Below are 13,261 nucleotides of genomic sequence, written 5' to 3'. Positions count from 1 at the left end.
TGACAGCCATGTGATAACTGTTTAAAAATCACATGGCAAAATCTCTGCTGATTTAAATACTATCGCAATAAACCTCTAAATAAGTTAAAGTGGTCTGCATTCACTTTGACTTCAGGGGTATTGCAGACTGTGGTCTCCACCGAGTTCCTCAGATTCAATAATGGTGCCATTAATAGGATTTGTTCAACTGGTCATTCACTGGGACAGTTGCTGGGTTACAAATAACGTAGGAACGCGCTGTACCCCCCCCCCCCCCCCCCCCCCATACACACACACACACACACACACACGGCCCACCGCATCCAATCAGGTCCTCAGAGAGAACACCACATCTTGCACACAGATTCAATTATGAAAGCGAACACAAACTGTATAAACGCACATGGTTCAGCGCGCACTGGTGAAAGTTACGCGTTGTTTCACATGGAAGCGAAACTGCCCGACGTTAGATTCTTAAGCACATCTGAGCGTCCGGACTGAAAAGTTGTAAAAGATGACACTCACCAGCGGACTCTGGTTTATCTAATCCGTTAATTTCCCCGGTCCCCCACAGCGGATGGTCTTCATAAAGAGTTGGATGCTTGAGGGAGTAGAGACGCGGATTCCAGCAGCAGGGAGCCTGCTCAGTGCCCAGTTTGACTTCTTTCTGCCTTTGACTTGCACAGTGACTCCATCTGTAGTGACTGTGTTTCCCGGCACTTCCTATCCACGGCAGGCTTCCAGTTTATTATGTCCATTAAAATGTCCACTGTGTGTTCTACTTTTTCTTAAGTCACGCTTGTAAATGTTTGACTATGTGACATTTGTTTGATGATGCAAATTGTCGATTCAGAACCGTCTTAATCGGGAGAGTCTATGTGGTTTTTAACGCATCAATTAAATAATTAAAAAAACAGGTCAATCATATAGCAGAATATTTTTTATTTGATATTTATCCAATATAAGCTTAACACTAACATATATACATATTTAGCTACATCCTAATATTCATCAAAACGATGTCAATATCGATTTTTATTAAAATAAACTGTAGGTAATATTTTCAAAGACAAAGTAAATATGGAATGTATCAAATTAAAAATAGGTTATCCATTTCAGATAAATAAAGCTTAAACATAAATGTCAAAGACCACGTTTTTACGCTCCAAAATCAGTTGACATGTTTAGGTTTAGGTTCTTCAGTGCCTGAACTCCACTGCACTGTTTCCCCCCAGGATTGCCAGCACCAAACTATTCATTTACTCAAATTTACATAGCAATGTTTTTAAGGAAGATTACCCCAAAGAAATACTACAAATAACTGTACATTCTTTTTAACTTGACACATAAAGCCAAACATTAAAAGTGGATTCAATCAAAGTAACACATTTTATTACAGAAACATTGGCTTCATCATCTCTCTTTCTCTCTGTGTCTCTCTCACACACACACACACACACACGCACACACGCACACACGCACACACGCACACACGCACACACGCACACAGTTCCAACACTAAGATCTCAGGGCAACACGAGCTTTGTCCAGGATGTCTTTTCTCATTCTGGGATAATTTGGATGAGCAGCCAAAACCTGTGGATGGAAGCAAAGATTATTCACGGGATAAAACCAGATCAAATCTCTAAAACTGTGAACATCCACAGGTGTCTCACCTTATGACACACATCTATGGCATCAACATGCCTCTTTGCTTTTAAGTAGTTGAAAGCCAGCTTGTATCCTGAAACGAAAAGAGACATTGCATGTTGGAAATATAATCTTTATACTCCATTTTGTCCGTATAAATAGAAATTTTGGCTGACATACCAATAGTTGGGTTAGTTCGATTTCCATATTTCCAAGCCAGTTCATAGTTGAGAGCTGCATCACGGAATGCCTGCTCTTTTTCCATTATGTAACCCAGATATTCATAAGCCTTACAGCATGACTGTGGAAAAAAAGTGCAATTATTATCACAAAGAAATTTACATAAAAGACCGCCTCTACATTACATAGTAACGCAAATTTTCAAAGTAAGGGGAAAATGTTTAATGTGAATTGGGCCGCCTTGTAAACCACATAACATTCAAACATTGACAATATTTTCCGGCTGACCTTGTTATGATTGAGGCACCTCTTCAAGAGGTCTCCGGCCATGTCGTACTTCCCCAAATGGATGTAGATGTCTGCCAAGAGCAGCCAGCTCTTCTCAAACTCATCGGCGTCAACAAGGCTCCAGTTCATCTTAGCTATGCGTTTGAGCTGGTTCCTGGCTCGGGGAGTCTGTTTCAGCATCATATAAGCTGTCGCCATGGCCAACAGTGCCGGTACGTGTTCTTTCTGAATTCGACCAAAGACTCTTGGTTAGATGGGATCAGCACCTCCCCCACTATCCCACTTCCATTTGTTTACACATAAACCATACCGACTTCCCTCTCAGCAGTCTTTTCACAGAACGGTCATACACCTGTACAAGCAATGACTATACTATACTGCATTAACATTCAGCCTGATACAGTGTAGTGTGCAGTTTATAGAATGACTGACGTTAAGAGGGAGCCTGAATTAATGCACAGCTCCCGGTGTGGGTATATTTACACAAGAGAGTACTCTAACTGCACACTAAATGGTGTTTACTTACTTCATTGTTTGCAATCTCTGTGAAAACACTAAGGGCTTTCTCTACATTGGCCTTCTGTTTCGTGGCCAGAAAGCAGTAGTTCTCCAGGATGCGGAGCTGTGTGTGTCCTCCTGCAGTCTGAGGCTTTAACTCCTTCAGCAGCTTATCCGCTGTTCTCACAGCAAGCTGCTCTGACTCCTGCTTCTCCGTGGAGGTCCTGGTGAAAGAAAGAGGTGAGCATTAGATGGAAGTCTGTGGATTTTAAACAAAAGAAGATATGCTGTATAGATTCTTAGTATGCTTCTACTGCCACTCACCCTACTTCACCATCTAAATTCTCAAATACTTCTCCTCCCATGGTGTCATTGTCAGGGTTTAGGTAGATTTCAATCATGTTATACACAGCATTTTGTCCCCAATCATTGTCTTTCCGTGCTTTGTTGAAGTGCCGCAGAGCATCATTCGGTTCTCCTGTGAACCTGAGCAGCAAGCACAAGTTGAGCCACAAATTTTAAAACAGATTTCACAATTGTTCGAGCAAACGCTCCTCCAAACTTACCAAAGATAAAGTCCTTTGCAGTAGTTGAACCCAGGGTCAAATTTAGTCCTGGAAGAATGTTTTTCTGCCATATCAAGAAATCTGGGAACTTCTTCCAATTTGCCGGCCCTCCTCAACAAGTCAATGAGACGTGACAGTGTTGGGTAGTTGTCTGAAAGCAACAGGTGTAAGTTATTATGCTTAACATTTAGAAAAAGGTCAAATCATAAATTCACATTTACATTCACCGCAAATGTTTTGAAACGTGGCCCTAACCTGGTTTGCGCTCCAGAAGTTGTTGAAAGTGGAAAACTGCCTGCTCATAGTCCTGCTTCCTAAACATAATGTCAGCCATCATCTAAGGACAAACATATGTAAGAAATGACTTCTATGAATACGTTCCAAAAAAACCCCCAAAAAAACCGGTCAAAACTGTGGTGAAAGACAGACAAAACAAACCAGAGTTGCATCTTCGTTAAACTGGTCCCTCTTCAAAATGATGCTGCACTGCTCCTGGCAAGCGTCGACCTCATCTAGAGTAAGGTACAACCGCGCCAACTCCAGCATCACCTAGGAAGAGCGAGTGCATTCACTTGAATTTATGTGACAACACTCTTGGTGGGATAATGTAGGGTGGATAAATCAGACCTTTAAATCTAACTATCAACAACTAAGATCACAAACACAAGCACCAGACTCTAAAAGATGCCAGTGCTTGTTAACCACAGCTGCAGTGAGTACACAGGACGTTTTTGATTCAGCTGCACTGACCTTGCGATCAGTCTCACAATACACAAGAGCTTCTTTGTAGAATTTGACTGCTCTCTCATAGCCCCTCTGACTTGTGTAGTGTTTAGCGATCTCAGCGCAAATCTCGGCAGCAAGCTGTTTCTGCGTGGGGACGGCGTCAGGCTGCTCCAACTGCACCCGCTTCAGCACCTTGGCCTGCACATCCCGGGCCTATACGGAGCAAAAATGCAACTAATCAGCAAAAAGATTTCATACAAAATGTGACGAGATGACAAAGAGAGCTACATGACTGCAACCACTTACTCGTTGTAGGGAAATTAAAGCTTCCTCATTTTTGTCAACCTTATTTTGGATCTTTGCCAACAGGATCAGATAGCGGCAATCATCTGAGAGTGCAAGCAGTTCATTCGCTTGGTACGTTCGAGGAAAAAAAGAAAGAAAAAGAAGTTAAAAAGGCAACAAAACAATGGTTAATACTACAAAAGTAGGAATATGCTTTGATTAGCTTTACAGATTCAAAGCAGTTTACAATATTTGCTTATATTTCTTTCCGTTTTTGCACCAAATTGTTTATACTTAAGCAGTATTTGCCAGCGCACAAACTATCATCATGACTAGATTCTCTTGTAGTGTGTTTGACGTCAGTGTGTTTGAGTGTGTGTAATACTGTGACATCTTAAGTACCTGGCTCATGGGCCAGAGCTCCTTGCAGGACTCCCTCACAGCGCTGATATTGCTTCATCTTCATCAGCAGCTCAGCCAGGTCGTAGCGCAGGAAGTTCTGCTGCTCCGTCTTCAGGGCTGCTTCATAGTAATTTATTGCCTGTGTAACAGCAGCCTTGTGTCAACACCGTTCTTTTTCTGTGAGTGAATCATGTTTATCATTCTTTAAATGAGTGAACAACACAAACCTTCATGTAGTTATGAGTCTTGACCAGGGCTTTCCCAATCTTGCTGGCTAAAGCACCATCTTTGGGGTTTTTCTTCAGAGCTTGCTCATAAACATCAATGGCTTTCTCAGGCTGAGGATAAAAAAAGAATCGCATGGTAAGTGGTGTCACAATTTGTTGTTGGTTTTGTAAATATTATTCAGGACATCTATAACATTCCATTATTTACAAATGTTGTGAACATGCCGTACACAGGCTAGGATTAAGAGCTGTTGAGAATGTTGGATAAGGATACGATTTCTGACGGTTGAGTTGGGAAGATCTATTTTAGCCATGAATGACGCCATCTTACCTGTCATCACAACCAGAGTATGTGTCAACATGCCTGACCTTAGGAGGCTCGCCCCTCCTCCCATAAAATCATGCATACCTCCTCCTCTTGACTTAATCTCAGACAATCTCTACCACTTCAATGCAGGCACAATGTGTCCCACTTGTTGAAGAACTTTGTGATGAGATTTTTTTGTACGAGTGTTTTGTTGTTTGTTACGAGTATAGGGATGAGAGGACAAATAATCATTAACTATTATTATTTATATATATATATATATATATATATATATATGTATATATATATATATGTATGTATGTATGTATGTATGTATGTATGTATGTATGTATGTATGTATGTATGTATGTATATATATATATATATATATATATATATATATATATGTATGTATGTATGTATGTATGTATGTATATATATATATATATATATATATATAAATAATAATAGTTTCCTCGTTTTTATATATATTTTATAAAATATTGTGTTACAATCTCTTACTGTAGTTCCCTCTGACCTAGTAATACCTTGTTTTAGTTGTTTTGTTAAGCTTCTGTTCAAAGGTGGTGTGCTGCTCATGATCCCCTGTGAACAGCCATGCAGTGGGTGATTTTTAAATATTTGATTTGTATCTAGTCCAAGACATAGCTGTAAACATAAGAGTGAAGGGAGAGAGCAAACCGTTACAAATCCTGCAACAGCAAGCAGTTAAAGATCCTGCTTGCTGTTGCAGGACATTTAACTTTTCTCTCATATTTCAGATGTCAACTTGAAAACTAGAGCGCAATCTTCCAGGTTTTCCTGAAAACATGGAAAACTGAGAACAGGCCAAATTATTGAGATAAATATATTTAAACTCAGATAGGATATACCTTAAGATGTGATATAAGATGTTTATTTAATGTCCGGTGAGTGTGCCGACGAATTACGTTGCTCATTCAGTCTCTGAGATGCTCATACTGTCTGATGATAAAAGATGGGGACACCCTGACTCTAAACAATGTTTAGCGAGTTCTAGATTGATCTAGTTTCATGACGGGACCTCTCAGTTTGATAACTCACTCCACCAGAAATGTGGTCAATTTCCAGGCCTGTCGTAAATAGGCTGCTCCTTCAAAAATATGTGCAGTAGCATTGTGGAGTGTTGCTTGTTAGTTTTTTAATATTTTATGGAAAAGCATCCCCAAAACTATTCGGTTCCATCATTCTAAGAGGGACATCCTGTGTCCCATTTAGACAGTAATCATCTAAGGTAAGACTTTGGCGATGGTCTTCATGACAGCTCCAACACAGCACAGCAGTTAAGAGCAGGAATGTAGAAGTAGAATAAACTCACAACTGTTACATTACATTACACCGATGCTACACATTTGTGTAACACAACAATTTATAATATCTCCATGAAGGACAATTTTTCATTACACCTTTGACTTTTTGAAAAAGGTATAACAGACTTGACCTAAATAAAACTGGGATTAGACATCACAATAATGTGGTCATTTGAAGCACGTAGCACCTTTAAAGCCATTTTAAGTTCTAGGCCAATATCCATACAAACATCGTTGTAAAAACATTTCATAAGACACAGATGAAACCCGTCTCACACTTACTTCTTGAATGTGCATGAAGGCATCACCTAGTAAGAGATATGTGTGAGGGCTGGGCAGCTTCTCCACCATTTCTCTGGAGAAAAGACAAAGATATCACATCACATATCGTGTACTTCATTATGTAGACATGCAGTATGTCTCTGCTGGTCTGAGGTGCCGTCACGCTCTCCTACATCTCAGCTGTTGATACAAGTAGCAGCAGAGACCAGCAGAAGACTGAAGCACGTTTCATCTTTACTGGTTGAATGGCTTCAGTTAAGTTTTTATTCAATTTACTTCATGCTTGTGGTCTTCTAAAGCTTACTACAGACACAGCTGGATGAAATGCTGGTGCACTATGGCTGAATATCCTAGAGTCATCTATTTAATTAAGTTTCAGCCATTACCATTCAGACTAACATTTACAATGCATTAGGTTTCAGACGGAGTAAAGTCGCTCATATGTTCAACTACTATCTTACATCAAGATGTCAGTTAGCGTTTTTTTGTACATTTGAATCCAGATGTATTGCTCACCTGTAACAGCTTGCATACAGACGTTTCTCCTTCCTGTGGTTCAGATATATGTATGCCATTTTCTCCTTGGCTTGGATGTAGTAGGGCTGCTCGGGGGTAATGTTTCTGAGCATACTCAGTGCCAGCTCGGTGTCACCCCGCAGCAGGGCCAGGTCCGCATTGGCAATAGTGACACGTAGCTCCTCAGGCGTTCCCGAGAACTCATTGATTGCATCCTGCATCACCTTTGCCGCTTCATGCTGAAGTATTAAACCCATTCATAAGTGTATAACAAGTTTTTTTCCCCCTTCAAGGCCAGTACATTGCTTCACATCAACCATAAAGATCAAAAGAGTGTTTGAAATCAAGCAGGATTGCGTCATGTAAGCCTTCTTATATCAAAACTCAAAATGTTACCTGTTCTCCGTTGAGCCACAGGGCCTCAGCTAACTCCAAGAAGACAGAGAGGCAGTCAGCAGGACTCAGCTCAATCTTCTTGTTCTTGGATTTGGACGAGGATCCAGCTCTGCGGACACCTGGAAGACTCATGGCCATCTGCAGTGTCTGAATAGCCTCTGTCAGCTCACCCATTTTCTTCTTAGCCTGAGCATTGATCAGGTGGTACAAGGGATGTTCTCGGATCTGAAATGAGGAAAGACGTCACGGACATGCAATCCCTCATAGTTAACCAATATCAGGTTGTTTAATTCTGCGGATGAGTTCCTGATTGTAGCAAGAAATGCAACTTTCATCTTCCTTTCACCTGCATCCTTTCCTGCATTACTATGCCCAACTGAGGACAAGCTGACATGCTCTTAAATATTACAGAAAAAGGTGACAGAGCTGCAATGTATTTGTGCATTTGCCGTGGGTGAAATAAGAGCCTGAGTGCATATTGTCTAGTAAACGTTTAGCAGCCAATAACACCGTCCATGTTGATGGTTATCTTACCTCAAAGTTATGGCTGAGGCAGAGCTCAAGAGACTGGGAAGACAGTGTGAAGTTGCCCTGCACCAGATGAATCTGTGCCATTAGCAGATGAGCATCTGCGTAGGAAGGACACTGGTCCAGACAATGTTGTAGACTGCTCTGAGCAGCTTCAATGTCACCTGAACGAACACAGAAGCAAAGTAGATTAATAAAAGCCTTTGCAGAAGACAAACCAAAACATATTTTAAATGCAGTGCTCACCAGACTGATATCTGACTTTAGCTAGCAGGAACACCCCTTGGGGGAGACCTGGCACAATCTTGACCACGGTATCCAACAATGTGGCACAGTGCTGAAGCTGAGGAGCAGGAGGCTGGCCCTGTGCTGGAGGCTAAAACAAGAACATTCAAAGTTGTATTTACTGCAGAGACTCTCAAACGTTTTTGTGGTGAGTTTCACCCCAACAGGATGCATATCCTTATCATACTATCCCCAAATGTGTGAAATTAAAAAAAAAACAATTATTAGCAGCGAAATAAATACATAAACTGACTGAGGTTCTCTACTACCCACATTTAAGGCTCAGAAATGTCATAGACATTTAAGGACCAACAAACAGCCCATCATTGATGAATCTCCCAGTTGTACCTTAGCAGGACACAGTGCAAGATACTCTTTGACAATCTCCAACAAGAAGTCCGGGTTCAGCTTCTCAAAGTACTCCACTCCCAGAGGCAGACCCTGCAGAGTGGAGAAGTGTGTGTCCACTGCATCGTTCAGCAGATGGGTCACCTCTTCCTGGGAGCGGCGCTTCTTCACTGCCAGTACAGCACGGAGGTATAGTAGCTCCTGAGGGTGAAATCACTTTTAATGTACTTATAGAAGGAGAGACGCAAGATGGTTGGATACAAAAAAAAAAAGAGGTAGAGTAAGGTAGCGGAGAGGAAAACCTGACAAGGCATTCTGTTCAGGATGGATGAATACACAAGAATAAAAACAGAAAGTCTCCCGGGAAGAATAAGTGAAGAGAAAACACTGAAGACCAGCTGCTGACTATCCTGCCAGATGCAACTGCTTAGTGCTTTTCAAACAGTTTTAAAAAGCATAATAAATTATTCTAAACCATGATAAGACATAAAAGACGTTACCCCTGATTTTCCAATAGACTGTTGAATCTCTGTGAGAAATTCTAACTGTTGTTCTGCATCTTCAAGGTGGCCCTCTATCAGCTGGCAACGAATTATACCTGAGAAACGAAAATAAATGATGTTATAGCTTCAGAAATATATTTTTAAAAATGGATGTATGGACCCAGAGTGTCACAGAGACAACAGATTAATAACTGTAAGACGTTACCAGTCAAAGCCGAAACACTTGTCTCATCCAAAGTCATGGCTGTCTTGTACCACTTCATGGCCTCCTTGATTCTGCCCTGAAGCACCATCTGGTAGCCCAACTCTGTGGCTAAGTCTGAGTCCCCTGATGCCACAGAGAAGGCTCTTTCCATCATCCTAAACGTCTGCTCGATCACTTTCTCATTCCGTCCACACTATGACAAAAACACGACTGTAAATGCTGAAATTCCACAACTCTTCAGAAGTAATAAGGACCAAAAATGTGGCCTTTAAGAATTGAGAAAAAATTCTGAAAAAGATCTTACAACACGGGTGAAGGCTAGAGACATCCTGTAGAAAAGCTCTGGGTTGTGTGGTTCCAGAATCTCCAAGCTGCTGATGAGGTTTGAAAGCTGCTTCACCGACTGCCAAGGGGGATTTCAAAAACAGCTTCTGTAAATTGATCAGCAGTTTGCCAACGCTCCATCATAAATTACAGTATTTACCATGTTATTTTAATTCCTGCTGATTTGCATCCATGTAAAAATGTTAACTTTACCTCAGTAATATCTCCATCTCTACATAAAGAATGTAGAGCAAGCATCCGCAGTGCCTCCAGGTTATTTTTATCCTTCTGTAAAAGCCTGAAATATGAAACAAGGTGTTGTGAATAAGGTCCATCTGCTACACTTGATAGTAATAGAATATATGACACTGCTGCAGTACTATGTTGAGCTCCCACACAAATAACATTAAAACTTAAAGGAACTGTGAAGACTGCCAAAGGATGTAAAGCATACTTTATGCTCCCTGCACCTCTCCCTCTTGACACATCCCAGTGAGGGCACCATGGCTCTGAGCTTGGTGCGACTTCAATAATCACTCTTTTTCCTGTTCAGCAAACCTGCAGCAGCGAATCCTTCGAATTGTGTTAGACTTCTGCACTTTGGCTCAAAGGCCTTTTTATGCTGTCTGACCCTGGCCAAAGCCCAGAAGCGCGAGCACAAACAATGTTTTAATCAGTATGCACTGGTTTGAGGCATCGTGCTAGTGTTTCATTAGCACTTGAATGCTGTGCCATTTGTAAAGGCAGGCTGTGTGGTTTTTTTCTTCTTACATCCATGGCGGTGATTACGAATGTTTTTGCGCTTTATGACACTTCCTATCCACCTCATCAATTACCTGTGTGATGCATTTATGGTCTGCTCCCAGTCTTGAAGGCTGAGCAACAGCTTCATCTTCTTGGTGAGGGCAGGCAAGAACCCAGGGAAGCTAACAATGACTTTGTTAACCATCTCCAATGCTCCGGAGTAGTTCTGACGATATTCATAGTATTGTGCCTAGGACAGAGGAAACATCACTTAAGGTGTATCGTACATCCCAGGCTAGCACAAAATATGACTATTCCTGAACTGAAAGATATTTCATATAGTGAATAAAAATAGTAAAAACAGTAAATATACACAGATCACAGTGTTGGCAAGGGATACGTAAAAAAACGGAGTCAATCAGAAACATATTAAATACTATAAAAGGCATAGGAAATATGAGAAATGATAGCATTGTAACCTATTCAGCTGTGACTGAGGAAGAACATTCAATATGGATTTGTGATTCCTATTTCACCTTTCCCATCAGGGCAAAAACATCTGCTCTCTCTTTCAGTCCCTCATCGAAGTACTTTCCAGCCTTTCTGGCGTAGGCGTCTTTACCAGATGTCACATCTATCCAGGCTTTTAGGATCATCCCCTGAACAACAGAAATCATTACTAGTTTTACAAAAGTGCAAATAGGCGAGAAGCCGCAATGCCCCTCTTATCCTTACATACAAATGGAAAAGTAATGCTGATGCATTTCTCAAACTTATGATAAAAATGCAAAATTTCACCTCTCTAGAGCCACTGGAGAGTTTGATCATTCTCTCTGTGTACTCCCTTGCCTTATCATTCCGTCCTAATAGCCAGAGAAACGTCCCAGCATAGTACAGACTCTTGGGAGATGCACTTTTTCGATCCTCTTTGACTTTAGCATCAAGTTCTTGAATGACTTCTCTGTCTGGGAATGCAAGGACACTTGAATTTTACCAACATGTGTGTCCAGTCCTTTGAGCAAAACATGTGGCATGACTAAAAAAGGACTATGTTGGCTTACCTGGGTTTATCTTTTTTTTCTCAGCATAGACAAGAGCCATTAACGTGCAGAGAGACACATCTCGACTATCTCTTAATGTGTCCAACTCTATTGAGGCTTCTGGAATTTGATCTGTAGTAAAATGATGGCAGAAGTGCATGAATGACAAATGGCAAAGAGACAGTTGTGTAAATAGCTCATGCTATGCTATTTTATTTGATTCTTTCCAGCTTACCTTGCATCAGTGTACCATATGCATGGAAAAAAGCATAGATGGGATCATTGCTGAATTTCCTCTGAGCTGCTGCTGCAGTGTTCACAGCGTGATTGAAATACTTTTCATAGCAATAGCATCGTATCAAAGCCTGAAGAAAGACAGAGTGAAGATGTACATGCGGATGTACGTTAGAGGTTTATGGGTGGTGATAGCGAGGAACAAAAAGCCGCCCTCAGTTACTGCTACAGCCAGTGTTCTCTCCGTAACAGTAAACTAAAGTTAAACGGCTTATTGTTAGCATTATATCGTTATCTGGAGCCTTGGGTTTTTCTGTAATTGTGCTCGCTTACCAACGTTGTCTCTTCGTCCTCCATCTTGGCTGGTTCGCTTGTGTTCAAACGGCTACTCATGTAAAAAATATAACTGTCACTTTACCTTGTCTGCATTGTACTTTAGCATAAGAACGACATTATTGCTGTTTACGCTGTGTTTACGCCATCTTGCAACAACTCCTTTAGCGTTACCCCGGTAACTTAGTAACATCCATGTCGTATTTCCCTTAGAATTACCTCTCAGGCTCCACTTCTTCGCTGGATTCTTGTTTTTTTCTGTCTCTTTTGGTATAATTGGCAGATCCACACCCCAATCATAGTTTATATTACGTTCAAAGCCTTTAACGTTTACTTGTTAGAGTTTATTTGTGCAATGATTTATAAACAGTGACAGTCTCTCAGCCTGGTCGTAAGCCTGACAGACTAAACTCGGGATATAAATACCTCAAACATTGATTGTCCCCCCCTACACAGTCGAGCTAGTGACGCCTTTGTATCTCCAGGTGGCGCAGTCATCCTTTTATAAAATGTGAGACTACTACTACGACTGATAATATTATTAGTATTCATAATGTGAATACCAATAATAACAATATATTATATTATATTATTAATAATAACAATAATAATATTATATTATATTATTATTATTCAGATAGTGCTCTCAGGTAGGGAAAGAGTGTAAGGTATGGGGAGTGGTTATAGCCAACAAATGAATGAATTGGTGGATTTTATCATGCGCCATGATTTTATAAGACAGCAATTCAAATTAACTTCCAGGGCATTTGAAGCAACAAGCAGAACAAATATTGCACATTGAGTTAGGTTACATCTACTTTGAATATATGGAAATTATTTCATGGAGCTCACTGGCTTGGGTTACACCATAACACTCACTAAGTTTGGATTACATTCGTGATAGGCTATTGTTATGTTGGCCCACTGCTTGCCTACACAGTTAACCATCCTTAGTATAGGAAAGACATTAATGCGAATACTTTATCTCATTTTTGTTATTGTGCAATGTAAATTATATTATATATGAACAACAAAACAAGGACATTTGCTTAACTTAACTTATAGT

At 40.6% G+C, this 13,261-nt stretch overlaps 1 protein-coding gene across 1 annotated transcript; it reads right to left on the bottom strand.

The window, feature by feature from the left end:
* Nucleotides 1-1,354: 1,354 nt before the first annotated feature.
* ttc21b (tetratricopeptide repeat domain 21B) lies at nt 1,355-12,359 on the bottom strand. The gene is made up of 29 exons (XM_068704138.1): nt 12,196-12,359; nt 11,864-11,993; nt 11,650-11,760; nt 11,387-11,553; nt 11,125-11,247; nt 10,681-10,838; nt 10,058-10,142; nt 9,825-9,923; nt 9,521-9,713; nt 9,313-9,410; nt 8,813-9,013; nt 8,426-8,555; nt 8,186-8,343; nt 7,652-7,876; nt 7,256-7,494; nt 6,740-6,812; nt 4,802-4,912; nt 4,575-4,713; nt 4,194-4,300; nt 3,912-4,100; nt 3,600-3,710; nt 3,417-3,498; nt 3,162-3,312; nt 2,920-3,081; nt 2,624-2,819; nt 2,098-2,322; nt 1,810-1,930; nt 1,656-1,723; nt 1,355-1,575 (listed from the first exon to the last, which is right to left on the bottom strand). Exons 1-29 carry the CDS (start codon nt 12,253-12,255, stop codon nt 1,498-1,500), a joined length of 3,990 nt encoding a protein of 1,329 aa, XP_068560239.1. The 5' UTR covers nt 12,256-12,359; the 3' UTR covers nt 1,355-1,497.
* Between the last annotated feature and the right edge of the window lie 902 nt (nt 12,360-13,261).

Source organism: Cebidichthys violaceus, unplaced genomic scaffold (genome assembly GCF_023349555.1).
Source record: "Cebidichthys violaceus isolate CVI_PGR_0920_01 unplaced genomic scaffold, fCebVio1.0.p SCAF_11, whole genome shotgun sequence".
In the NCBI taxonomy this organism is placed as follows: Eukaryota; Metazoa; Chordata; class Actinopteri; order Perciformes; family Stichaeidae; genus Cebidichthys; species Cebidichthys violaceus.
This window is presented reverse-complemented; position numbering and strand designations above follow the sequence as displayed.

Excerpts from the sequence above, each read along its gene's own strand:
- ttc21b (XM_068704138.1), bottom strand. The coding sequence starts at position 12,255 with ATGAGTAGCCGTTTGAACACAAGCGAACCAGCCAAGATGGAGGACGAA. Across the intron at positions 9,924-10,057 it reads GAGATGGAGATATTACTGAG|TCGGTGAAGCAGCTTTCAAA; the intron begins GTAAAGTTAACA and ends CCCCCTTGGCAG. Across the intron at positions 4,101-4,193 it reads CTTTAATTTCCCTACAACGA|GCCCGGGATGTGCAGGCCAA; the intron begins GTAAGTGGTTGC and ends TGCTCCGTATAG.